We start from the raw sequence: 25,191 nt of genomic DNA, 5'->3' as shown, positions 1-25,191 counted from the left end.
CACGAGTCTTTGCTTGCTTGTGTCTGTAGACATCAAAATTTTATGATGTATTCATAACCGTCTAATTGTTCATGATAAAATATTTGTGATCAAATTAATCTCAAATTGATGATGTGGACGATCAGCGAATGAAATCAAGCCACGTGGCAACATCAAATGAAGAAAGCCATATGGCAACGTAAAAAAAAAAAAAAGACCTATATGGAAAGTTCTTATTAAATGAAAGACCAAATTAAATTCATAATTAACTCTCTATAAATGCTAAGAGAAAATTCCTAAATTAAATACTATTGAGTTGCCTATAAATAAAGGCTTTTCCTATGAGAAAAGGGACAGACACTTAGAGAGAAAACCATACTGACACTGCCAAAATAGAGAGTCATCTCTAAAGTTCACAAGAATTCCATTGTTCATCAAGGTCTATTCCTACTTCTTCAAATCAAAGTGGGGATTCTCCTTTAATCTAGTTCAAGATCAAGGCAACGGCCCTCGCATCAAATCAAGTACGTTCAACTATTGATTCAACTTGGAAACATCAAAGTACGATTCAAGATAAAGCTTCATAGCCCCTTTGGATCATAAAGTTTCTTGGAGATCGAATCAAAAGAATTTATTGTACTCTTTCATTGTAAAGATTCATACAGAGGATTGTACTCACATATATACAAGTCAATATAAATTGATAATTTGTTACGCCACATCGTGATCGTTTGATTTATCTTTTATGAAAATTGTGTGTACAAATTTCCGACACGCCCAATGGGACAACTCTACCTCTCATCTCTTTCTCCATCCTAGAAATCTTCAAGTCTCCAATCCACCAAGATCAATGGCCTCGAAGAAGTCTTAGATGCCCAAGAATGCTACCAATAGCGTTGGGGGGTCAACAAGCAACAGTACATCCGCATGTCCCATGACTCGAAACAAAGTTAAGGCAATAAGACTCCTCACATCACAAGAAGTTGAGGGGAAAGCTCCTGTGACCAAACTCATAAGTGCCCTAGCCCAGCCAAAGACTGTCATCTCCTTGAGCATTTTGAGGACAAGCAAGCACACTTCCCCTAGGAAGGGAGACTCAGCATTCGTTCTAGAGGACTCAACAATAGGGAGCGAATATCACTATTCTGCATTAGATACTAGGTCAAGTACTGCTTCACAGTCAAGTTCTTCCCAAGGATCCCCCCGAAAAGTCACTTCATCCATCTTCTCAAAGAATTCTTCTCGTATAATAGCCATGGCGGCCATGATGATGGAGACTGCCACCATTGATGAAAAGATTGCTAAAACAGAACATGCTATATCTAAACTTACCAAGACAATAGAGGAGAAAGACCTTCAAATCGCCACGCTTATGAACAAGCTTAAGGTTCAGAATCAAGGGGAGTCCATCAAAGGTCATTCTCACACGCATCAATATACATCCCATTGTGCTCATACATCTTCTCCAAAGAAGGCTAATGGTTCACAAGGGAGCTCTACCTCAATTTCATCTCTATCGGTCCAACAGTTGCAGGATATGATAACGAACATCATTCGAGCTCAATATGGTGGGGCACCATAAAGCTCTTTGATGTATTCAAAACCATACACCAAGAGGATTGACATTTTACAGATGCTTGCGGGTTACCAACCTCCTAAGTTTTAACAATTCAACAGGAAAGGGAATTCGAAGCAACATATCACTCATTTCATCGAGACTTGCAATAACGCCGGTACGGATGGGAACTTGCTCACGAAGCAATTTGTGCGTACTTTTCGAGGAAACGCCTTCGATTGGTACACGAATCTTGAGCCCGAGTCCATTGATAGTTAGGAGCAAATGGAAAGGGAATTCTTGAACCGTTTCTACAATACCCGACGTACCGTAAGCATGCTGGAATTAACCAACACAAAGCAATGGAAAGATGAACCAGTGATAGAATACATCAATCGTTGGTGCTCGTTAAGCCTCTACCGCAAAGATTTCCTTTTCGAGTCTTCAGGAATGTCGATGTGCATCCAAGGTATGCATTGGGGGTTGCTTTACATCCTCCAAGGAATCAAACCTCACACCTTTGAAGAGCTTGCTACCCGAGCCCATGACATGGAGCTTAGCCTGTCTAGCCATGGAGAAAAAGGCTTACCTGTTGACGAGCAGTGTAAAGAGAAGAGGGATACAAGGAGAGAGGATAAGTCTTCCAGACCCATGGTTAAGGAATCTATGGCCATTGCTGTGGAGCCTGTGAAGCTCTCCAGTAAAGAGAATAAAAGAATGGAGAAAAGGGCCAGTCCAATACAAGAGTGGGAGAAGTGTCAATTGACCTTGAAGGAGATGGAAGAAAAGACATACCCGTTTCCAGATGCCGACGTTCAAGGCATGCTCGAGGAATTGTTAGAGAAGAATGTGATCAAGCTTCTAGAATGCAAGAGTGCGAAGAAAATGGGACAAACCAACGACCCAAACTACTGCGTATATCATCGAGTTGTAAGTCACCCTATGGAAAAATGTTTTGTTCTAAATAACCTTATCTTAAGGCTTGCAAAGGAGGGTAAAATTTTGTTAGACTTAGATGAAATTGTTGAGGCAAATCGTTTCACGTTCGCTGTTGGATCCCCGATTTCTGCGAAGTCACCAACTCCAACGGAAGTGCAATCCACCTTGCCATCAACATCAAGGGTATATCACAAACACATCCAATTTGGAATGCTTAAGCCTATGCATATGTCATGCTTCAACCCTCAAGATGATGATAGAGCTAATGACGAATTGGTGGGTGACAAAGAGGATTGGACTTTTGTGGCCTACAAGAGATTTCGAAAGCAACGTAATCCAAAACCCCATGTTCCTTACAAGAAAAGGGAACTCCAAGCAAGCGATTCAAAAGTTGCTCCTAAAGGGAAGGGAATAAAATGGTCTAAAGAAACAAAGAAAGGGAGCTCGTTCGAATGAGTTATTGCAAAAGGAGGGCTCCCCGTCGGTCACACTGCATGAGTTTTTCCCTAAAGGCTTTCTTACAGAGGGCCTAATGACAACCACTTACATGGTCTCTTGCCACGATGCTGATGATCAAGAAGACCTTACCGAAAAGGAGGAAAAAGTGAACCTTGAAGAAACTAAAGTAACAAAGGAAGAGGAAAGTGAAACCCATGCCTCGCAAGAAGCAGTTGCTTTATGTGCTCACTACCGCGACAAGATGACGTTCACCAATAAGGATCTCCTATTGGGCTCCAAATCACACAATCAACCACTTTTTGTCTTAGGTTACACACAAGGGAAAAATGTAAGCCGCATCCTCATAGACGATGGGTCTACTGTCAACATAATGCCCAAAGGAACAATGAGACGACTAGGTGTTGGTAAAACATGGTTTGTATCACATACAAATCATATGCAGTGGAAAATTAACGGATCTACTTCATTTGCAATTGATAACATGTGCTAAGTAAATTTCAGAATTTAAGAATAAGAGAGCATACCTTGATGCAGTGAAATTCAAAACCAAGGATTAGAAGTACTTGGAAACACTTTTAATCTTCACTCTAATTCCACTTATGCCCAAGAAGTATGGTTTCTCAATTAGTTTATATGTATATGTTCAAGGGAGAATAAGAGAGTGACTTACACTCACATATACACCATTTCATTCAATTACAAAAATATGTATATTTCTCTCCTTATATATAACTGATTATCTAATTGGGCTAGTCTTTTGGGTCATTTCAATTGGGTTTTAGTACGTGGCTTGGAGTGTGACCAAAAGGGACAAATAAGACACTAACTCCAATGGGTTTTGGGCCTTTCTGTCAACTCTTGACAAGTCCAAAATTACCATTAATTATATTTAATACTACTGTACAAATATAATTGCACTTTAGGCCTTATTAATAAATTATATCTCAAGACTTTATTATACATTCAACCCCTTTATTAAAATATTCTTAGTAATACAAAATCATGAATGTTGACTGTCACTTTAAAGATTACTACATTTTAATCCTTGAGTACTCGGTTTAATCATTTAAGTTAGTTACTAAAATGGTTAGGCCTAACACTCTGAATAACCAAACCTATTAAACTTATCTCAGGAGAATATTTTATATCTCCGTTAAGAGATTATGAATTTCATCTTGAGAATATATGTTCCTTCAACACTAAATGTGGCTGCCCAACTTACTAAGGTTTTGATCGCGACTTTAGACTTCACTCCTAATATATCAAAGTAATCTACACTTCATGATCAGGTTCATTATTCTCTCAGGATTATGAGTTAATGTAAATAGAAGTCGTAAGATTTATTATTCATTTAATAGTTGTTAGTAAAATAATAAATTTCACAGCGGTCCAGTTCAATATGTCTTAACACTTAAAACATATCAACATATCAACTAGAAGTCTCCATTTCCATGATCAAGACAAATCATCTTAATTGATATATTATAGTCTTCGCAGATGAAATGCCCAATTTCATCACCGACTATGAACTAAAATTCTGAGTTTACAAAGAACTTGTGATTTATATCTTCTGTGACTAAATCACATAAATCACATACTATGCATCTCATGGACTATATGATAATGTCCAAATATTCAAGTTACCATTATTTTAGATAATAATAATTAAAAAAAAAAATTTATTACATAAAACATAATGTCATACATGGCATCATACAATAGGATTTAAAGGGCACATATTCTAACAATCTCCCACTTGCCCTAAAGACTATTGTGCACTAATCTAACTCTCATTCCCTCCAAATGTGACTCAATAGTCCTTTGGGGCAAGGTTTTGGTAAAGAGATCTGCTAGATTACTTGCACTACCAATCCAGTTTGAGTTCGTCATTAGAGGAATTTGTGTTGTATTTTTCCATAACTACCAAATGTTTATCAAAAGTCCATGGTTCACTCTAGTGCACTCTATCCACTTCCACTTCGTTATCAAACACAAACAAAACTTTGTGGTCCCCCAAATTACGTACCCTGAATCCGTTTTTTGAGCGCCAAAGTGGAATGAAATTTTTGGCAATACCGTCGATGTTCAATGCTCTTTTTGTGAGGAATTTTGTAACAATACTGAACTCTGGTGAGCTCAATTCCTCATCTAGACAACAATTCGAACCTTCTTTTTCTGACAAAGTAAGTCGATTCCAATTAGAGGTCAGATCATCCATGGTGGTGAGAAAAAACACCAACCCACGAACGGATATAAAATAAGTAATTTATGAATGGGCACTATAAATAAGTACCCTGTTGAATATTTTGAGTAATGTCATCAAAATCACCTTTTATATTCTGTACATGATAAAAGATCCTCCCTATTTAAAATGGATCTATTTCAAGATTTAGACTAAACATTACAAATATAAAGGTGTACTTAATGTCATATCGTACACTGAAATTTAAAAAAAAAAAAAAAAATTCCTAACAGTGAAATGGAGATGATCACTTGTGATTCACTGTTGCTTCTGTTGTGGTCTATAAACAAAGATTAGCTCCTGGCAATAGAAAAAGAAAGATGAAGAATTATTCGTTTTATGATATTCAGGAAGTAACACAAATACTTGCAAGCAATCTCCTACGATAAATCCCCACTACCGCAGTTGTTGAGTGAAGATACATGTCCATCTCCATCGTGTGCTCCCTTGCTGCTGCTATGGCTTGATGACACTCTTCCTTCGTATGAACTAAAGCTGCTGCTGACTTTGTGCATCAAAGAAGCTCTTCCATTATGTGATCTGTTGCTGCTGCCTGCTGTTTTTGCAACTTGAGTTATTGGAAAGCTGTATTTTAGTATCCATAAGAACGGTTTTTTGGTATTCATTTTCACAAGATGCTGTCTCTCTACCCTCATAATCTGAAGCATCTCCATGATCATGATGCTCTTCATGTTCATCATCTATTATATCAATATCCTCATGGTCTGAATCTGAACTGTCACTCCCCAGCATGTCTGCAGCTTTACTATCTGCATCTTGGTGTATTGCACTACTTTCACTATCTTCATCTTCATCATCTGAAGTATTGTGGTCAATGTGATGATTTTCAGTTTGAGAAGGTGTGGCAGGCGATGGAAGAGCAAGCTGGATGATCTCTGGTGGAGTTGTAGAAAGGAAACTTAGAGTAGTTACAGCATCACTCATAAAGGGACGGACTGCTGCTTCCTCCTGCAGGCACATGGCTGCTATTGCAACTACTTGATTCAATTCTTTTTCTGGGAATTGCTTTCTAAGAAGAGGATCAGCTATATCTGGAAACCTTCTTGGGTCCCTGAATATGGGTTGTGCCTGTTTAACCATGAACAAAATAGAAAATAACGTTGTTCAACAGATAATCGATTATTAAGGGCTCAACAAGTATGCTTAATTTCTGGTTATCTATAAATTACTATTTTTTGAAGTTAAAAAAAGAATAAAATCAGGAGTTGGAAGGCACATATATCTCTTCTAGCTAAATTAGTAAATAGAATTACCCAAGCAACTAAATTTTGCTCTTCAATCGGTCTTGTGGTGTCAATGGCTCTTCGACCAGTAATGAGCTCTAGTAAAACAACTCCAAAACTGTACACATCTGACTTCAATGTGAGATGACATGATTTTGTGTACTCTGGAGCAGAATAACCATATGTACCCATCACCCTTGTCGATAAATTGGTATTGTCCCCAAGAGGGCCAAGCTTAGCTAGTCCAACATCAGACAGTTTTGGGTTAAAATCTTCATCCAGCAAGATGTTTGAGGATTTTAAATCACGATATATAACAGGGGGATTGGCCTTATCATGCAAGTATTCTAATCCTTTAGCAACACCAAATGCAATTCTTATTCTTGTAGACCAATCTAATGGCTTCTGATCTGGTCCAATATCTGCATAAAAAATACGGATGGAAAATGCTTCAATAAACTTTAATGTTTTAAGGAATAATTAAAGGGAACATCCTCGATTGGAACATTATCACAAGTTTGCTCGAATTGCAAGAAATTAAAGAAGTATATATAAATGGCCTTGAGAATTTCTGCAATTTAGAATAGTATGCTATTAGACAAACGCAAAAGCACACAGGTAAATGGTAATCAAAACTGGTCTGATTATGTTATAGAATTAAAGAAACAATAAAACAAGAACTGAAGAAATTAATAATACCAAGAAGATGGTCTTCTAGAGAACCCCCTGACACGTAGTCATACACCAAAAGCCTTTGATCTCCATCAGCACAGTATCCTATGAGATTGACCAGATTTTCATGGTGGAGGACACCGAGCATTGAAACATCCACAAGAAATTCCTTGTAACCATGCAATCCATTTCTGTCAAGTTGCTTCACTGCCACCACCTACACAACACAACACATTAATGGCAGAGAAAGTTAGAGATTATTCGTTGAAAAGAAAAAATAACAATAATAAATGGGGGGAAAAAAAGGGTAGGGGTCCTTATAATTAAGCTAACCTGCTCGCTTGCTTGAAGCGTACCCTTGTAGACTCTTCCAAATCCACCTTCACCCAATAGACATTCTTGGCGGAAATTCTTCGTTGCTGTTGCTAACTCACGGAAAGTGAAAGTTTTTGCTGCGCTATTTCTGTCTTGAACTTCACAACCTGCAGCCTTTTGTTTCTTAATCTCTACACGCACAACTAGTGGAGTTTTAGCTACTGAACCTTGTACAAACTCTCAATTAGATAAATGGAAAAAATAAAAAGAAAATCTTATGTTGGAATGAAAAGTATCATTTAAGATTCAAATCCACCCTAGAGAACAAGCTGTCTATATTTCAAGAACAATCCCAAATGGTAACAAAAAATAAATGGAAATTGCAATAGAGAAAGAGGAATATATAATAAGTTGAGCGAATTATATAACTGGTTAATATAATATGTAGTAGGATAAAAAAAAAAAAAAAAAAACAGAAAGAAGAAAAAATTGATGAAAATATTACCAGGCGGTCTTGATGTAGTGTGTTCATCAAATGGAGAAACGTGCTCCCTCTTGCTATTTGTTTTCGTACTCCTCTGTGACACGAAGCACGGGAAGCAACTCATGTCTGTAACTGTGTGTGCCAATGATCTAATCATATGCTTGATTGAATCCAGAAACAAAAATCAAAATAAAAGCAAGCATTGAAGGATCCACGAATTAATAATATTCTTCAAAGAGTATATAAAAATAATAGAATGTTGCCCTCAAAGCTAGCTAGCCAGCCCGTAGGCAAAGCTGGCGAGGAGATGTTGAAAAAATATTTGGTGGGAAGAAAAGACGGATGAGTTTTGGTTTCCGGGAGATAAAAGAGGAGATATGAGTGGACATTTTGGTAGGGAAGGGAAGAAGGTGTCATTTGAAAGGAGAGCAAAATGTGGGATTCTAATTCGGTTAGTGGATGCAAAATCATGCATGCCCTTCCTTCCAACCTATTTATGGTTTCTATCCAGACTTGCCAACTTTTCTTTTCTAAGCTGATAAAAATTCAAACGTGAAGGTCATAATTTTGGGCATTTCCCAACTCTACCATACTTTACTACTCAATATTCTTTTCTTTTCTTTTTTTTATAAAGAATTTGCCCATATGTTAGAGTGTGTGTGAGTTAGGATGCATGCTAAATTTGCCTTTAACAAAATTAAGACTTCGAAAACAATGAGTGGAAGTCAATCCACAAATCGGGTGGAGTTGGGTTTGGGCGCCTAACACCTTCCCATCCCCATATCTAAACTCTAATCGTGTACTTTGGTAAATATTAGTCCTTCTATGCTATATTTAGTCACAAGCATACTTCTTCCATTAGTTATTTATTGCATACTTAATGACAAATTTTTTTTAAAAGAAATTGGACAAAAAACTAGAATTAAATAAATTTGAAAAATTAGATGATTTAATTGAACTAGTCACTAACCCGTGCTATGCACGGGAATTTACTTATTTGTGAGGTAGACTAAAATAATTTTACAAAATATATATGACTAAATAATAGAGAAATATAAGAGAAAGATGTGTTACATTCAAAAGAATAATTTCAATTATTGCAAACTTTTTTATCTTGTAAAAAATGGCTAAAAAGAGTTTGGTGGTTCATATGTATGAAAATTACTTTTTAAAAAATACATGAAAATCCATAATATATATATATATATATATATATTTTAATAAAGTAGAGGAGAAGAAAATAACATAAGAAGAGCTCATACCTCTACTTGGTTTTAAAAAAAAAATTTGATGTTTGCTTTGCTTTTATTGTTCATGATTAACCTAGCAAATTTGGAAATAAATTATCAATGTTTAAGTTTGAGTTTAAGTTTGACTTTTTAGAGATATAGAGTTTCACTCCTTATTAAATTTGGATTAAACGAAATAATTTTGTTTAAAAAAAATGATAATGATGAGTTTGAGTTTATTGGGCTTGTTAGAGAGATAGAGTTTCATTCATTGTTAAGTTTGGACTAAACAAGAATAATTGTATTTAAATAAAATGATAATTGTGGAAAATAGTTTTTTTTTTTTTTTTAAATATATATAAAGGAATAAGTTTTACTGGTGTAACTCTAAACAACAAAAACAATCACAAACACAAAATCAAAGGCATGTATTTCAAATATCCAACATGTCCACCAGAACCAAATGGAGTAACAGAAGAATTAAAAGAGCATAGATTAAATAAAAAAAAATAATGTAGATGACCAAAAAAAAAAAAGGTACCAAGCTTAAGATGTGAGACTTGAGGCAAAGAGTAATTCAATACCATAGCATCTAAAACAACTAAATTAAACCATGAAAAAAGAATACCATAGGTACTATATGGTTGCATGGAGCCATGCTTGAGCTTTGAGCATGTTAGCAACAGCTAGCCACACCAACTTCATTGTATGTCTAATTCTATTAGCAGTGGCAAAAGCAAAAGCCAAAAAATAAAAATCCTAAATAAGTTCTATCAATTATCATGGCTCTTCATTCTTTTTCAGCTTGTACATTGTTGTTATACATATATGTGTGGCCAGAGAATTTGTGATCCCGACCCACTTTACATTAGGGCTCAAGGCCCGCGCCGAGGAGAGACTTTACCGAGGACATACAATGAAAGTCCAAATGGCCTAGAGATATAGCCGAGAACGATCCTGTCCTCGACATCCCAAAACCAAGAAGGAAGGAACGGCACGCCATCAAAGGCAGCCCCCAAAGCACTCCTAGAAGAAAGGGCGAGTATAGTAGGATGCGCATGGGGGTACAGTGTAGGAGTGATTCAAAGAAAAACTGTTACCTCCGTATTGAATGCGCCAACAAACGCCCTGGTCGTATTAATGGGGAAAGGACCCTTGAACAATGTAGCGACAAAGAATAAGGGAAAGGCTGCCATTACTGCAATTAAGTGCTCTGCGCTTGACAGAGCCATAATTTTCAGCTTTTACAACCGCCCCCAACCACTTTGGGTATAGGCTGATGGGACAAATATCAACCCTATAAAGCTGAACCTACACGTGGACGTTCGAGGGAGGGAAGAAGCTAGTATAAAAGGAGGAGGAAGCAGTCCAGAAAGGGAATGGGGACCGGGGCTAAGAATCGGAACCACCCAGGCCGTGCCGAGGAGAATGTCTTCTTGGATAATCACAGTTCACCTCTGTGTGATCATTCTGAACACCATAACTAACGGCTGTCCCTTTACCAAAGCCTAACCTTTCAGTCCACTCTCTACAAATTTATTGTTTGGGCCTTTAACGTTCGAACCCAACACCAATTTGGGATCGTTACAAATCGAGTCTTTACAATATATATATATATATATATATTTATAGTTGTAGGATGGTGGATAATTTGTTGAGTTGTAACCAGTTTTCAACTCTACTTTGGTTAACCTATTGGTTTCCAACTATTTTTAGGCAATGTATGGGAATAATTTTTGGTTTCCAACTCTCTTTAGGCAACAAATGAGATAAATAAAAGTTAAATAATTTTGTTGGAATAAAATGATAATTTTATTTAAATATTATATTGACTTGAAAAATTGTAAACATTTTAAAGGTTTTGGTTTTATAATAATAATAGTAATAAAAAATATATATAGATAAAAGTATAATATAGAAGATTGAAATGAATCTCAATCAACTTAAAATGTATAATTTGCTTTCTCAAAAAAAAAAAAAAAACACTTATGAAACAAGTCCGAAAACAGAACAAATTTTTAACGCACTGTACCATTTTCCTAAACCATATCTTTTTAAAGTCTCCTGTCGCAAAATCTGAAAAAATAAAAATAAAAAATAAATTAGTTGAAGTTGGCTTCCGTTTGCGTCCACCCAAAATCTCTCCTCCAATTTGCCGGACACCCTAAATCGCGCGCAGCACACACACACACACTCTCTCTCTCTCGCAGCAGCAGCAGCAAAAGCAAAAGCAAAAGATAACAGCAGAAGAAGAAGGGGCAGGGGCAGGGGCAGTCCCACTCCCACCAGGTTGGTTCACAAATATATTTCGTTTTTCACCCATGTCGTCTACTTCTTCTTATATTTCTTTCTTACAAAAACCATATTTACTCCTTTTTCACTTCGGAATTCACGTACGCTATTAGATCCAATTGTTGTTGGGTTTTTATTTTTTTTAAATTTAAAATACACCAAATTCTGAATGTGAAAATTATTACAAACTTAATTGTTTTTTTTCACTCTCTCTTAACTCGTTTAATTGGACTGATCTATCTTTAGTTAATTAGGGTTTTTTAGTCTCTCTACCTTATTTGAATTTTGACCAACTACTTTCTAGGTTTGGGAATATCCTCAATTTATTATAGTCTTAGAGCTGCATTATACTATTCTATCTCCATACAAGCTGCTGCCTTACTACAAACAATTTTGTTGAAAGTGATATGAGGCATCATCCAATTTGTGTGCTCATCAATAAATAATTTATTCATAATTGGCTGTTCTATAATCATTTCTCCATGTGAGCGTATATTTTTAGATTCATGTGCTAATAATTTTTATTGAGTAAGTGCAACTGTGTTGTTGTGAGATGAATGCATTTTCTTCACACACAGAAAATGTGGTCAGTTCAGTTCTTGTTGAGAATACTGAAAGTTTGCTTATGATCTTGTTTCGGATTTCATCTCAACTATATGATGCTCATAAGTGTCATGTACTTTGATATCTTACATCGTTCGTGTACATGCTTTTGACACAAGATCCCCTTTTAATGGTCAAGAGCCTTATAGCTCAATTGGTGTTTCCCCCTCCTCCCTTGTAACTATCCAATTTTCAAAAAAAAAAAAAAAAAAATCAATCCCCTTTTAGTGCTTCATAGTAAGATCATATATTAAACTCGTTATTCCTTACAAAACCCAAACAATCCTGTCCATTCATTTCCCCATCAGTGTGAACCACATAAAAAAATGTCAAAGAGAATTCTCAACAGATTCAAACTCCCAAATCCCAATCATGGAGTGGAAAGCAACATTAGATCTATCCATGTACTATGCAATAGTAACATCCTTTTTCACTGTGATGGCAAACAAACCAGGAAACAAAGCCTTAAGGGGTGACTTGCAACACCATAATTCCTACCAAAACGCAAGTGCAACTACCATCCCCAACAATTTATTTATTAAACTTTGAGAACTTTTCCCAATAACTCCTAACAAACCACTCCATAATCACTCATAACCTCCATTGTACACCAATGGCCCCATTTCTCATCAAATTTAGCCTCCACGACAACCCTTAGTGAAATCCATTGTTGTAGTATAACGCCGAAGCCACTTCCTCAATACAGCATGGTTGAAAGTACCATGTTTTCTAATTCCAAAATCTACAGATTGAATTGGGGCATTGTCCATTTCTAAATTCACAAAATTGAATTTCGTTTTTTCTCCATAAAAGATCACTTTGTAATTTTTCAAATCTCTTTGCAATACTAGTATACTACCTGGCATGGGAATTTTTTTTTTTTTGGGGATAAATAACGGAATTGTATTAATCAAAAATCCAGGTACACCAGGGGTGTACATGGATAACTGTACATCAAACTCTTAAATTACAATGATCAAGAATTTCTAAAAAATTAGAACATGGAATAAGATTAAAGGTTGAACTCCACTCTAGCAAGGTGTGGAAAGAGAAATTTAAGTTCTGGAATAGACCGTCCCTTCCCCTCAAAAAATCTTGAGTTCTGTTCTCGCCAAATACACCATAAGACACAATGTGGTACAGCCCTCCATTAATCAATGCTCCGATGTCTGCCGAAAGAACCTTGTCAACTCGAAAGTAAATCAGTAACACTTTGCGGCATAACCCATAGAAGACCAAATAGAGTCCACACCATAGACCATAACTCATAAGCAATAGGACAATGAAGAAGAAGAAGATGATTCACCGATTGGGGCTCTTTTTACACATATAGCACCAATCTACAACTGCAACACCCTTATAGCATAAGTTCTCAAGAGTCAAAATCTTACCTAAGGCAACAGTCCCTGAGAAGAAAGCAACCCTATGAGGGATCTTTGAACGCCACACAGGTTTCTAAGGGAAAAGAGTGACAGGAGTTGAGGAAAGGGAGATATAGTACTCACTCACCTTAAAACTCTTATTCCTTGCCAGTTTCCAACAAAGTTTGTCCTAACCCTCACCATTAAGAGGTATAGAATTGATAAGATCCAAAAAAGTGTATAAATGTTCCAATTCCCAATCTCAGGTATCCCTAGAAAATTGAAGATCCTAGTGAAGCCTCTGATTAGGAAAGTGCATAACATCCTCAACTAATGCTATAGAGTTCCAGAAATGCCTCCTGGAGATTACAAAGTAGTTGAGCTAGATAGGATATTGTTCATCAAAGTGACCCTTCCACTAGACAAATATATTTTCTTCTACCCTGCTAATCTCCTTCTGTTTGTTCCACAATTACATCCCATGTTGAGCTAACCTTATGAGGCAAACCAAGGGGCAGGCCTAAATAAATTAAGAGTACCTAATTTGCTTCATTGAATCTGAGCTAATCTTTCCACATTGTGTACTACTCTAACCAAAACTAGCTCGCTCTTAGCCGAATTAATCTTCAAATCTCAGACTGCCATGAAGCAAAGATAAATACAGCAAATCAAAAGAAGCTATTCCTGATTCATTCTACAAAAGATAAGTGTGATATCTGCCAACAGAAGATGACAGATCAATATCTAACTATTAGTTTCATTCTAAACATGAAATCTTGTTACCAAATTGCCTCTTACTGCTCTATTAATCATAAACACAATATCTTAATCTGCTCTATGTCATGAGACACATACATTAATGAGAAAACTTGGTACATCTGAATTGACAGTTTGAAGCCACAATAGACAAATGGTGCTTCTTTTAATGTTTAAAGTGTAACTTGAAGGTGAGAGAAGTCATCATTTCAAATGCTGTTATAGGATGTCAGTAAACATTATAGGTGGCTGCAAATATAATGTATCTGATTTGGAGAACCTATCTCAAAACCACCTGCACCCAGACATCAATCAGCCCCTCCTCAACTGTTTCCTCACTATTCGCACTAAAACTTTTGAACTCTTTGTGGACAGTGACCAGCCTGGCCCCATGTATTAATGGAAGGAAAGCAAAAAACTCTTGGGTAAAATTTGACTGGGTCAACTCAGGTTGAAGTGGATGTTGCCGCAAATTGAGGTGGCCCCAAGCTCACCCTCGGATGGGGATTTTTTTCCAGAACTTCTGAGGTGAATGCAAGGTTGTACATGTAGTTTGCAGATCAAACCACTGTGGTAGGTATCTAGAGATCTTTGAATTCCATTGTGGGTCACGACAAGGGTTCATCTGTATCCCTGAAGGTAAAATGGGAAGGCATGGGTGGATTTCTATGCGTTTCTACGTAACTCGCCTATAGAGGATGAAGAGAACCAGATGGAAGTGAAGCTGGTACAAGGGGATGCCACTGGGTAGGTGGCCATTGACATATTGCAATGCATGCAACAGCAATGGAGCCTCTCACTCCCATGAGTGAAATGAGGTGTGATTTGCATGAGAGGGTAATCGTTTTGGATTAGAAATAGGCAATTGTCTACCAATGTAAGTGAAATTCATTCCATGTATAGTTAGATGTTTGGAAATTATGTTTCTAATACAAGTAAAATTGCACTTAGGCTCATGGAGTACTTTAGTCTTCAAGGCATTCTTGGATGCTTCTTCAGTTCGTATTCAACTTTGAAGGTATAATGCCTTTGGATATATTTTATAGAGAATGCATCCATTCATTAAATGAACCTTGCTGTCAAATTGGGGAATGAGAAAGCAACATATTCTTCATTGAGCTATTGTCGAGTTATATTTCTTGGAAGCGATGATGGCAACGACATAAGAACTTCTCCGTGAGGCTTGGTGTGTTTTTGGTCGTGTCTGAATAGGGCCCTCATTGGTGTCATGATTGGAGTCATGCTCCTGAATTTGTGGTGTAGGGCATTTCCACATGGCTGATTCTACATGCAAGAGGACCTGGCCAAGTGGGACACAGATTCTATATTTATGATGATGACATTGCTGAGTACCAGTCCTTTAGTCATGGAGTCAATGTTATACCTTCTTTTAATCATGTAATTAATTGTTATACTTAGCTCTTGTTAGTTGAAAAGAGGTTGGGTCTTGGTGCGATAACAAGTGCCTTCCCCCAAAAGTGAGAAGTTGCATGTTTGAATTTGGGAATCAACCTCACCAAAATAGGAGGGCTGAAAAAATTGGGGGTAAGGTTGCCTACACACCTGTCCCAAACCCCGCAAAAATGAGAGTATTGTGCACTAGATCCTTTATTAGCTCTTGTTATTTGAAAATTAGCGCTTGATTAGTTTAAAGTAGTTAGTGCCACCTGTAGTTTGTTAACCAATTTGGTTAAGAACCCGGGGGGATGATGTCAGCATAACTGATGGTACAGTCAGCATAATTAACTCCTTTTGTGTATAAGCAGCCAAGATTGGCCATGGTGAACTCACTTTTGAGATGCTATGATAATTTTCTTCTTGAATCTGATTTGAGAGTGGACTTCTCTCTTCTGGACCCTTCTCCCCCTCTCTCAAACTCAATTTTCTCTCTTTTCTTTGAAGTTTCAAGTTTTCGTTTGCATCAATTTGGTGAGGCCACAGTTGGAACTGTTACCCGATTGATTTAAAAATTTAGTAAGTGGTCAGCCATATTAATGCATTTGCAATCATTTTGGTAGATTCCATTGAAGAAAGAAATGAATTCATCCTCTTTTGGGAAAATGTAGGATATTTCCACTTAAAGATTTATAAAAAGAAAAAGAAGAGGGGAGCAGTGGTGCAATAATAGTAGCCTGCATGGTGGGCACATCTTTTTGTGTTTATTCGATGTTCTTCAATTGTTGGAAGTGAAAAACTAGAGAAAAGAGGGGGGGGGGGGAATGAAAGCATTAGCAAATAAAAACTAAGAACACTGGCAAGCTACAATGTATATAAGATTGTGGATTAAATGTTTTCCATTAATCAATTAAGGGAAAAATGTACTAGAATTTGAGAGAGTGGGAAAGAGTTCAACTCGGAATTAATTTTGACCAAAAGAATTGCACAGTTGATGGTATGAATGAGATAGATCTAGACTTGTTTTGCTGAAAAGAATTGATAAAAATAAACGTGTAGTTGGATAACTCTTGGTGGAACCTGTTAATGAGGTAGGCTGAATAATGCTGGGAATCTTATTTATTGAAGTCTGGTTAAGCATAATATGTTCAAACCCTTTTTAGGTTCTACAAGTTCTACAAAAAAGACAGACTAGAATACTGAGGATGAGTAGAATTGATCTCTCCCAGAAGCATTGCCAAGAAATTTGTTCCTTCAATCCTTAAATAAGCTTTGTACTTATGATGGATTCTATCCGCTTTAGGTAAGATTTTGACTCTTGAGAACTTATGGTATAAGGGTGTTGCAGTTATAGATTGGTGCTATATGTGTAAAAAAGTGTAGGGAATCAGTGAATCATCTTCTTCTTCATTGTCTTATTGCTTATGAGTTATGGTCTATGGTGTGGACTCTTTTTGGTCTCCTTTGGGTTATGCCACATAGTGTTACTGATTTATTTTCGAGTTGGCAATGTTCCTTTGATGGGCATCGAAGCATTGATTTATGGAGGGCTGTACCTCATTGTGTCCTATGGTGTATTAGGCGAGAACGGAACTCAAGATGTTTTGAAGGGAAGGAACGGTCTATTTTGGATCTTAAATCTCTCCTTTTTTACTCCTTGCTGGAGTGGAGTTCGTTCTTTAATCATTTTCCTTGTTCTAATTTTTTTGAAATGCTTGATCTTTGTAATTTAAGTGTTTGATGTACTGTTTTTCATTTACACCCCCGGTGTACTTGGTTTCTTTTTAATACAATTCCGTTATTTATCAAAAAATAAAAGAAAGGACTCTATTGGTATTCTCTTGGAAAATCTTTAATACAGATACTTGTTTATTCTTGTTTTCTTGTCTTTTCTAAACCAATAAATGTTTAGTTTCTGTACACTTCTTAGCACACGATGGTTAATGACAATTCATTTTAGGATCCACACTGACTAATTGTCAATAATTTCATGAGAACTAAGAAGTGGCATATGATTGTAGTATTTTGAAGAATGACACCGTTATTGTTGGACTTGTGTTGGTTTCCAAGTCCCTGAATCCAAATTGGATACTGAAATTGGTTTGCTTTATTTTAATAAATGGTGGATGACTCTTCATCTCCTCTCCCTCCCTTTCTTTTGTTTTTTCAATTTTGATGCATATTATTGTGTGGCATCAATTCTATGGAGCATTTTGCCAATGAGCTCTAGCTCAATTGACACCTCCTCCCCTTATAAGTTCTAGGGGCAGGGTGAGGTTGTGAATTCAAGACCCATTGGGTGTGAGTGGTAACTTACCAATGAAACAAAAATCTATGGAGCTTTTTTCTTCATTGAACCCCTCTCTCTCTCTCTCTCTCTCTTTAAAGAGGTTCAAATGTTTAAATTTCTAGTTTAATAATTGAATCAATAAGTCTAATAACTTCTGCATGGTTTTTTATTTTGTCTTTCAGGTGCCATATTCATTTGTCCTTGTGAACAAACCAACACTTCGCAAAGGATTTTACTTGCAATGCTATGCTTCTGTCAAGAAAAACTTCTGACCCTTGTCACTGTTAGTTTGGACTGGTACAACTCTTTCCAATTGCTTTATTTCTGTAACAGTTATTATATTGTTTAACCTTATCCTCATTCTTTTGGTTTCTATTGCAGACTGTGTACCTGACTGGAGTTTCTTTCTTTCCTTCTTTTCTTTTGGGTTGGTTGTGGTGGCAGTGTTTGAAATGTACCCTTGAAAATCACTTCTAATCTGTGTTCCTGAGAGAAATTCTTAGAATCATGTGACCCTGATATTTTCTTGTTTAAGTGGATACATGGCTAATCATTCTTTAACTGTAGCTGCACCCAACACTTCTCTTGATATAATTGATCATCCATTAGCCATTGGCCAAGAATTTGCTGATGTAGAAACTTGCCGAAGAACATTAAAAGATATTGCCATAGCACTGCATTTTGATCTTAGAATAGTTAAATCAGATCGCAGTCGGTTTATAGCCAAGTGCAATAAAGAGGGTTGTCCATGGCGTGTTCATGTAGCCAAATGTCCTGGAGTTCCAACCTTTACAATTAGAACCCTACATGGAGAGCATACCTGTGAAGGAGTTCGCAACCATCATCATCAGCAAGCATCGGTAGGTTGGGTTGCTAGATCTGTGGAAGCACGCATTCGGGATAATCCACAATACAAACCAAAAGAGATCCTGCAAGATATCCGTGATCAGCATGGAGTTGCTGTTTCCTACATGCAAGCTTGGCGTGGGAAGGAGCGTAGCATGGCTGCACTTCATGGAACTTTTGAGGAAGGGTATCGCCTTCTTCCTTCATACTGTGAGCAAATAAGGAAAACAAACCCGGGAAGCATTGCAACTGTTGTTGCCACCGGACAAGAAAATTGCTTCCAGCGCCTCTTTATATCTTATCGTGCGTCAATATATGGGTTTATAAACGCTTGTAGACCACTATTAGAACTTGAAAGAGCACATCTTAAAGGAAAATACTTGGGTACAGTACTTTGTGCAGCTTCTGTTGATGCTGATGATGCATTGTTTCCATTGGCTATTGCTATTGTTGATGTGGAAAGTGATGAGAATTGGATGTGGTTCATGTCAGAATTGCGAAAACTTCTTGGTGTTAATACTGACAACATGCCTAGGCTTACAATACTATCGGAAAGACAAAGAGGCACAGTTGAGGCTGTGGAAACTCATTTTCCAAGTGCTTTTCATGGTTTTTGTCTGCGTTATGTCAGTGAAAATTTCCGCGATACATTTAAAAACACAAAATTGGTGAATATCTTCTGGAATGCTGTCTATGCACTTACAGCAGTTGAATTTGAAAGCAAGATTGCTGAGATGGTAGAAGTTTCGCAAGATGTGATACCATGGTTTCAACAATTCCCTCCCCAACTTTGGGCTGTTGCATATTTTGAGGGTGTGCGATATGGCCATTTTGTGCTGGGGGTCACAGAGTTGTTATATAATTGGGCCCTTGAATGTCATGAACTCCCTATTGTGCAAATGATGGAGCATATTCGCCATCAATTGACATCTTGGTTTAATGATCGCCGAGATATGGGCATGAGGTGGACCTCTATTCTTGTACCATCTGCTGAGAAGCGGATTTTAGAGGCAATTGCAGATGCTCGTTGCTATCAAGTACTTCGTGCAAATGAAGTTGAGTTTGAGATTGTGTCAACTGAGCGGACAAATATAGTGGATATACGAAGTCGTGTTTGCTCATGTCGCCGTTGGCAGCTGTATGGTTTACCCTGTGCACATGCTGCTGCTGCACTTATTTCTTGTGGGCAAAATGCCCATTTATTTGCTGAGCCTTGTTTCACAGTAGCAAATTTCCGAGAGGCCTATTCGCAGATGATAAATCCTATTCCAGATAAAAGCCAATGGAGAGAACTAGGTGAGGGGGCAGAGGGTGGAAGTGCCAAGGTTGATATCACGATACACCCACCGAAGACTCGCCGACCACCTGGAAGGCCCAAAAAGAAGGTTCTACGTATAGAGAGCTTTAAGCGGCCAAAGAGAGTTGTTCAATGTGGTCGCTGCCATATGTTAGGACATTCACAAAAGAAATGCACAATGCCAATTTGACCTGAGTTAGTTTGTCAAAGTTTTTTTTTTTGAAATTCTAAATTTAGTCTGAAATGCAATAGAATCAATGGAGTGCTTGTAATCTCAATGTATGTCTGACTATTTTGTTGCAAAAAATAAGGATTAGGTCTTTTTTGGCATTGTTCTATTTGTATGTCTTTTATCTTTGGTGGCAGCATGTTCATGTTTCTATTCTTAAATAGCATAATCAGGTCATTACAATCTTGTTCATATCAGCAGTTAAATTTTTACACCTTTGTTTTTATTCTCAGAGTGTGATCGCAAATTTGTCTTTTTAAAATTATGAAGAAACTAGAAACTAAGTATTTCTCAGTTCTCTTAGCCCACTTACAAAAGTCATTTGATCATTTGTGCGTTCTTTATTGCATAGAGATCTCCTGGTTACTCATTAATGCTGTTCTAAATCTTTTTGGAAATCTCAACAGGGAATATCAGTTTCTGTAAAAAGTTTTATTAGGGATGTCCCTAGTGAGAAAGGAATAGTAACATGAAAAATATCAGGTTTAAATCTATACCATATGTTATATGGTATTTTACTTTTTTTGCTAGCTATTCTTTTTACCAACATGTTTTTCATGATATTTGTGCAGGTTGCATATGAGTGCATATCTGTAAATGAGAGGCCAGCTTGGCCAAAATGATTTAGGACTCGTTCAATTTGGTTGCAACAGCACTGATGTGCTGATACTTAAATGGCACTTTAATCGTTCCTCTCCTAATTACTTTCTGCTCATCGAATAAAAGGTTTGTCTATTGCACGTAATAATTATTCTGTCCAAATTTCCTTTAAATTATTATGCATCTCTTATAATAAACACATATAAAGATTGTTTGCTGGTTTTACCTTCAAACTTAGGTAGTCTCTCTATGCAAGCAGGGTCATAATTAATGATTTATCAATTCATCTATATAAACTGTATGATTGGATTTTTAAGGAGCTAGCCAAATTACTAGTAGAGAAACTTTTGAATTTCAATTCACATATATTTATGCTCATGTTGTATTTTTTGTTAGAAATATTAGAACTTAGAAGAATGAGGATTAGTAGAGTGAAGATCAGTTTAAATGTCCAATACCGGATCTTAGCAATGTTCCGAGTATTGGTGGTATTATGTGGTTGATTATCCTAAATCTGGCTATTAGTTTTAGGGCTGTTAAAGCAACCTGGCCACCCTACTGGACCCAATCCATCCGCTGCCCAGTCCAACCACTCTGGCGGGTCAGTTGGGGGGTTTTCTCCTCCAAAACCTGAGCCACTTGACCCAACTTTAATAACCACCAAATCCGGGGACAATCTAGCAGAGATCCACTAAATCCGATGAGATCTTTGCTGAATCTGGTGAGATTTCCGCCAGTAGGGGTGTGTTTAGCCAACCCACCAATTGGCCAAAACCAACCCATCACAACCTAACTTGATGGGCTGGATCAGTTTTTAGGGGTTGATGGGTTGGGTCAAATTGCCTTTCTTTTTTTGGCTGCAGATTGGGTTTTGTTCTGGTAAGTAGATTCACAAATCTGCCTAAAATGATCTAACCTACCTAAGTTTAATATATATTTTAGATATATATTATATGTTTTTTTAGTTACGCTTTTGCCTCTCTTCCTAATTTAATAAAATAGTAGAAGTGGATGATTAATTGGAATGTTGGATTGCTTGGATTTTTTGAATCCATGTAACTCGTAGAACTTGTTTATGTTTCTTTTGTTTCTCAATTGAGTTGGTTTGGAACTAGTTTTAACATATTTTGTTTCTCAACTAAGTTAGGATATAACTATTTAATTTCTTACTAACTAAATATCATTTGGTTTGATATTGTGTTGATATGATAATTTGTGTATGGTGGTGCTAATACTTAAAATTTCAGATTTTAGGGGGTAGCAAATAGTTGTAATATTGTTGCTATTCTTCTTTTTATTATTTAATTATAAAAAATTAAAAAAAAAAACTTTCAAACTCGCAGGGCCAACCTGACCTACGTGGGTTGGGTTGGACCCCTATGATGGGTTGGGATTCTTTTAATATGTCCCTGGTGGGTTGGATTGAAAAAACCACTCAACCCGACCAACGCACACCCTATCCACCTGATCTAGTGTGATCTCTACCGAATCTGGGGAGATTTTTGCCATTGCTTTGCCTCTCTCCACTGTTTCCAGTTTCGACCGAATCCAGCCGACACCCGACAGTAATCCAATTTTTTCAATCCGACTCCCTCAATGGTCAGTGGTGGGTCTGGAATTTCTCCATCCAATCTGATTGGGTGGAGAAGTTCCTTAGATTGGGCACAAATCCGACCCATGGAGACCCCTATTTAGTTTCATCAACATCACACAATCATGATGATTGTGTAGTTCTAGTAATGGAATTGGAGGAATTGTATGAAAACCCGGTAGCAAATTTTCAAATTGGTTTCATTTGTTGCAATTTTGATAGGACTATATACTATTGTTCATTACCTGCGATCTTTTGACCCAGGAAGCTTCTCTGTTTTGCTTTTTCAAAAATCTAGTTTGGATGGCCCATGTACTATTTTTGAATACTCTGATACATAATTTTATCATTTCCTGGCAGTTGGATGACCTATGGAAAATGATGTTTACAATTGAGACTTCGGGTAGCAGATGGAAATGTAGTCATTTTCATTGCATTTTGACTAGTCTCTCATGCATATGTTGGTTTGTTGTCGGTAATATTAGCTGGCATCATTTACATTATTCATTACCATTACTTCGAGACTTCGAGTTATACTTTTGTCAGTTTTGTGATATTGGTTGAACATTAGAGCTTTGTGATACATTTGGTAGTGTTTGGGAATTTATTATTTTGCCCATAGATTAACAACAATATAAGATAAATTCCCCAACCCCTGAACTTGACATGTTTAAACTGTGGGAGTGACTGCTTGTGATGCCAGTACCAAAAACTAGTTTCGAACTTGAAGTCACCAAGTTTTGGATTCTATCCCTTGTGGACTGTAACAGTTAGATGTTCACTAGTGCTCCCTTTTTTCTATTTTTTTGGTTAAATGAAACTCTTTTTTGGAAAAAGTTTTTCCATTTTCAGGTATTTGTTTGTAAGTAAATTATAGTCAAACTTGTAAAATATTTTCTGTTGACTATAAAATCCTTTATAAAAAGTTGTAAAATGTTTTATCTTTGAAAATTTGGTACATTTCCCAAAAATACGTTGTGGCTTTCCCTTCCCATCTGGTAGCAAGGTCTTTGGTCCAATGACCAGAGACACCGCTCTAGTGACTAGTGATGGTGGTCCGGTGGTCAGAGATTGGTGTTGGGGTTCAGCGGCCAGTGGCTCTACTCCGTGACCAATGCCGACGGTTTGGTGTTCGAAGACTCCGCTCTGGCAACTAGTGCCGGTGGTTCGGTGATCACTGGAAATACTGCTCCAATGGTGATCTACGATAGTCTGGTCATCGGAACCACCACTCTAACTGCCGGTTCTAATGGTTCAATTGCTAGAGCCACCATTCCAACTATTGGTTCTAGTAGTTTGGTCATCGGACCTCTAGCATTAGTGGCTTTGATGCTTAGCCATCGATTTTGGTGGTTTGCTTAAAAAAATTTATTTGTCATACCAAATACCTGAAAATATTTTACTAAAAATGTTTTACATCTAAAAAATTTTACATTTGAAAAAATTTTACTTTGAAACGAAAGGAGCGTAAATCTATAGTCTTAAGGATTTTGTCAAAACAAATGTAGAAACGCTTTTTGGTGGGGTTTTGTGTATCCGTTTTCTCCTCAGGGGCATAGTTTTTAGATTCGGACCGTTCAAAGAACCGTTAAAGGGAGAGGTTCAAGGTTTTAAAGGTTCAACCGAGGTTTGACCGAGATAGAATTGTGATGATGCCATAATTAATTTAATAATTAAATAAAATAAATATAAAGATATTAAATTTGTAAATATTAGCAAATTTGACTAAAATATCTTTAAAAATTGAAATAAACTTTCAAATAAAAATTTATTACTTATTCTTATTATACCTAAATGACATAAATTAATGAATTACCTATAATGTTTTTTAAAAAATCCAAATAAGAGTAGAGATGATGAGATTTAAAAATAAATAAATAAGAAGGAAAAAAAAAAAAAAAAAGAAGAAGTAAAAGCTCAGGACTTTTAGTAAATAAAGTAGTACTACAAGTGTACTAGTACAATGGGTATTTGACTATTCTGTTGGTTTACCAAAAAAAAAAAAAAAAAATTGACCATTCTGACTCCCACTTACACACCCACCCAAGTCATTTCAGATTTATCTCTTCACATTGTTACTCTCCTTTTGTGATGCTTTACTTCCTTCACAGTTCACATGGTTTCCTAGCACCATCTTCTTCTTCCTCCTCACGTCTGCGACTCATCTCATCTCCTTCTTCTTCTTCTTATTTATTTTATTTTATTTTTTTAAATCTTACCATACCATCAGTGCTTCTTATATTTTTTGCTTCATTTTCGGATCTTCTTCATCATTTTCTCTTTTTATTTTTATTTTTCTCACTTCAGATCCATGCCAAAATTTCAGATCAGAAAGCAAATTTCTTCACAGACATGCGGTTGAATCGGCTTACGGTTTGAACGGTTTTCCAGGTTAGACCTCGGTCCAAGCGGTTCTCTCATATTGTTTAAATGCCCGGTTCTTGTATATAAAAAACTGTTTTCATCAACGGTTCAAGGTTAACCCGGTCGGACTGTACGGTCCGGTCCGGATTTAAAAACCATGCTTAGGGGTGAGTTCAAAGGGTTCTACATTAGTGAAGTTCCACGTAATCAACAAAAACAAAAAACAAAACAAAAAAGAAAAATTGTAGTATAGGCTTTGGTGTAGGCTTTTTACTCGACGTTGTTGGTAGTAGGTACCCTCTCTCCTTGGTGCCTGTATGCAATTTCAAGCCCACATCCTCTTGTTGCTAGTAAGAGAGATACCATCCATCTACAATGGCCGGTGGACTGATTTCAAAGCAGTGTTCATCGATCATTAATGTGAAGCTGTATATGAAATTGCCATTGAC

At 36.8% G+C, this 25,191-nt stretch overlaps 2 protein-coding genes across 10 annotated transcripts; one reads left to right on the top strand and one right to left on the bottom strand.

Annotated features, from left to right (window-relative positions):
- Positions 1 to 5,256: 5,256 nt before the first annotated feature.
- LOC115991731 (probable serine/threonine-protein kinase PBL25) lies at positions 5,257 to 8,335 on the bottom strand. 4 transcript variants are annotated; one of them, XM_031115610.1, is made up of 5 exons: positions 7,911 to 8,335; positions 7,424 to 7,626; positions 7,118 to 7,307; positions 6,449 to 6,840; positions 5,257 to 6,263 (listed from the first exon to the last, which is right to left on the bottom strand). In XM_031115610.1, exons 1-5 carry the CDS (start codon positions 8,044 to 8,046, stop codon positions 5,706 to 5,708), a joined length of 1,479 nt encoding a protein of 492 aa, XP_030971470.1. In that variant the 5' UTR covers positions 8,047 to 8,335; the 3' UTR covers positions 5,257 to 5,705. The 4 variants fall into 4 exon arrangements, with proteins under 4 accessions (XP_030971470.1, XP_030971480.1, XP_030971489.1 ...); XM_031115620.1 differs by having other exon boundaries at positions 7,424 to 7,608; XM_031115629.1 differs by having other exon boundaries at positions 7,424 to 7,596.
- Positions 8,336 to 11,182: 2,847 nt separating this feature from the next.
- Positions 11,183 to 24,703, top strand: LOC115991709. 6 transcript variants are annotated; one of them, XR_004092299.1, is made up of 6 exons: positions 11,183 to 11,407; positions 17,998 to 18,112; positions 18,197 to 20,153; positions 20,595 to 20,670; positions 20,760 to 20,913; positions 24,686 to 24,703. XR_004092299.1 is itself a non-coding variant. In XM_031115582.1 (4 exons), the coding sequence occupies exon 3, from the start codon at positions 18,358 to 18,360 to the stop codon at positions 20,146 to 20,148; it is 1,791 nt and encodes a 596-aa protein (XP_030971442.1). In that variant the 5' UTR covers positions 11,183 to 11,407; positions 17,998 to 18,112; positions 18,197 to 18,357; the 3' UTR covers positions 20,149 to 20,153; positions 20,760 to 21,025. The 6 variants fall into 6 exon arrangements, 3 of the variants coding, with proteins under 3 accessions (XP_030971442.1, XP_030971457.1, XP_030971430.1); XR_004092296.1 differs by lacking the exon at positions 20,595 to 20,670 and having other exon boundaries at positions 24,686 to 24,700; XR_004092298.1 differs by lacking the exons at positions 20,595 to 20,670; positions 24,686 to 24,703 and adding an exon at positions 22,739 to 22,961.
- Positions 24,704 to 25,191: the final 488 nt, after the last annotated feature.

This window comes from Quercus lobata, chromosome 1 (genome assembly GCF_001633185.2).
Source record: "Quercus lobata isolate SW786 chromosome 1, ValleyOak3.0 Primary Assembly, whole genome shotgun sequence".
Taxonomy (NCBI): Eukaryota; Viridiplantae; Streptophyta; class Magnoliopsida; order Fagales; family Fagaceae; genus Quercus; species Quercus lobata.
This window is presented reverse-complemented; position numbering and strand designations above follow the sequence as displayed.